The sequence below is a fragment of the Procambarus clarkii genome, chromosome 1, assembly GCF_040958095.1.
Source record: "Procambarus clarkii isolate CNS0578487 chromosome 1, FALCON_Pclarkii_2.0, whole genome shotgun sequence".
Classification (NCBI taxonomy): Eukaryota; Metazoa; Arthropoda; class Malacostraca; order Decapoda; family Cambaridae; genus Procambarus; species Procambarus clarkii.
In genome coordinates, this window is record NC_091150.1 from 61,749,089 (window position 1) to 61,750,597 (window position 1,509).

Genomic DNA, 1,509 nt, shown 5'->3' on the forward strand with positions numbered 1-1,509 from the left:
AATTTTACTTGTATTACAGAGCTCACCCCTTGAAAGCCTCTACTAACTTGGGGCCGGATACCCAAACTCTACTACCATCAGAGAAGAACCCGGTTGTGTCCCAGTAGGGCCATAACAGTCATCACCAGGTCATGTTGGGTAATTTTGTCGTCACCAGGTCATGTTGGTTCATTGTGTCATCACCAGGTCATGTTGACTCTTTGTGTCATCACCAGATCATGTTGGGTCATTGTGTCATCAACAGGTCATGCTGACACATTGTGTCATCATCAGGTCATGTTGACACATTGTGTCATCACCAGGTCATGTTGACACTTTGTGTCATCACCAGGTCACCAATTCTGCCACCATGTTCTATAGCACTTGCTATATGTCACAATCTGAGTGGGTTCGGGAACAAACCAGGGCCTCGAACGCTGAATATAAATTCGGTGTGAAGACCCATCCGTTATCTGATATTTATTTACTTGCTACAAAGTTGCAGGAAGAACGACCTAAGTGTGGGAAGGAGTCCGGAATTGTTGATGGTAGTCGAGAGCTGACCTGGCCTTAATTTTCTCCTGGGGGCTGACCTGGCCTTCATCTCCTCCTGGGGGGGCTGACCTGGCCTTCATCTCCACCTGGGGGGCTGACCTGGCCTTCATCTCCACATCGGGGGCTGATCTGGCCTTCATCTTCACCTGGGGGATTGACCTGGCCTGCATTTCCACCTGGGGAGGCTCATCTGGCCTTCATCTCCACCTGGTGGGGTTGACCTGGCCTTCATCTTCAACTGGAGGGCTGACCTGGCCTTCATCTCCTCCTGGGGGGGGGGTGACCTGGTCTTCATCTTCCCCTTGGGGGGGGGCTGCCCTGGCCTTCATCTCCACCTGGGGGGCTGACCTGGCCTTCATCTCCACCTGAGGGGGGCTGACCTGGCTCTCATCTCCACCTGGGGGGCCTGTAATGGCCTTCATCTCCACCTGTGGGGGTCTGATCTGGCCTTCATCTACACCTGGGGGGGCTGACCTGGCCCTCATCTTCACCTGGGGGCTGACTTTGCCTTCATCTCCACCTGGGAGGCTGACCTGGCCATCATCTCCACCTGAGGGGTTGACCTGGCCATCATCTCCTCCTGGAGGGCTGACCTGGCCTTCATCTCCACCTGAGGGGGATGGCCTGGCCTTCATCTTCACCTGGAGGGGGGCTGACCTGGTCTTCATCTCCTCCTGGGGGCTGACCTGGCCTTCCTCTCCTCCTGGTGGGCTGACCTGGCCTTCATCTCCTGGGGGGATGACCTGGCCTTCATTTCCTGGGGGGCTGACCTGGCCTTCATCTCCTCCTGGGGGGCTGACCTGGCCTTCATCTCCTCCTGGGGGGCTGACCTGGCCTTCACCTCCACCTGGGGGGGGCTAACCTGGCCCTCATCTTCACATGCGGGGTTGACCTGGCCTTCACCTCCACCTGCGGGGCTGACCGTGCCTTCATCTCCACCTGGTAGACTGACCTGGCCTTCATCTTCACCTGGGG

The 1,509-nt window shown here is 56.8% G+C and overlaps 1 protein-coding gene across 1 annotated transcript; it reads right to left on the reverse strand.

Annotated features, from left to right (window-relative positions):
- Nucleotides 1–731: 731 nt before the first annotated feature.
- Nucleotides 732–1,169, reverse strand: LOC123756594 (basic salivary proline-rich protein 4-like). The gene has a single exon (XM_045739860.1). It carries the CDS (start codon nt 1,167–1,169, stop codon nt 732–734), a length of 438 nt encoding a protein of 145 aa, XP_045595816.1.
- Between the last annotated feature and the right edge of the window lie 340 nt (nt 1,170–1,509).

Bases quoted from the DNA above. Each gene is read 5' to 3' on its own strand.
- LOC123756594 (XM_045739860.1), bottom strand. From the start codon at position 1,169: ATGAAGGCCAGGCCATCCCCCTCAGGTGGAGATGAAGGCCAGGTCAGC.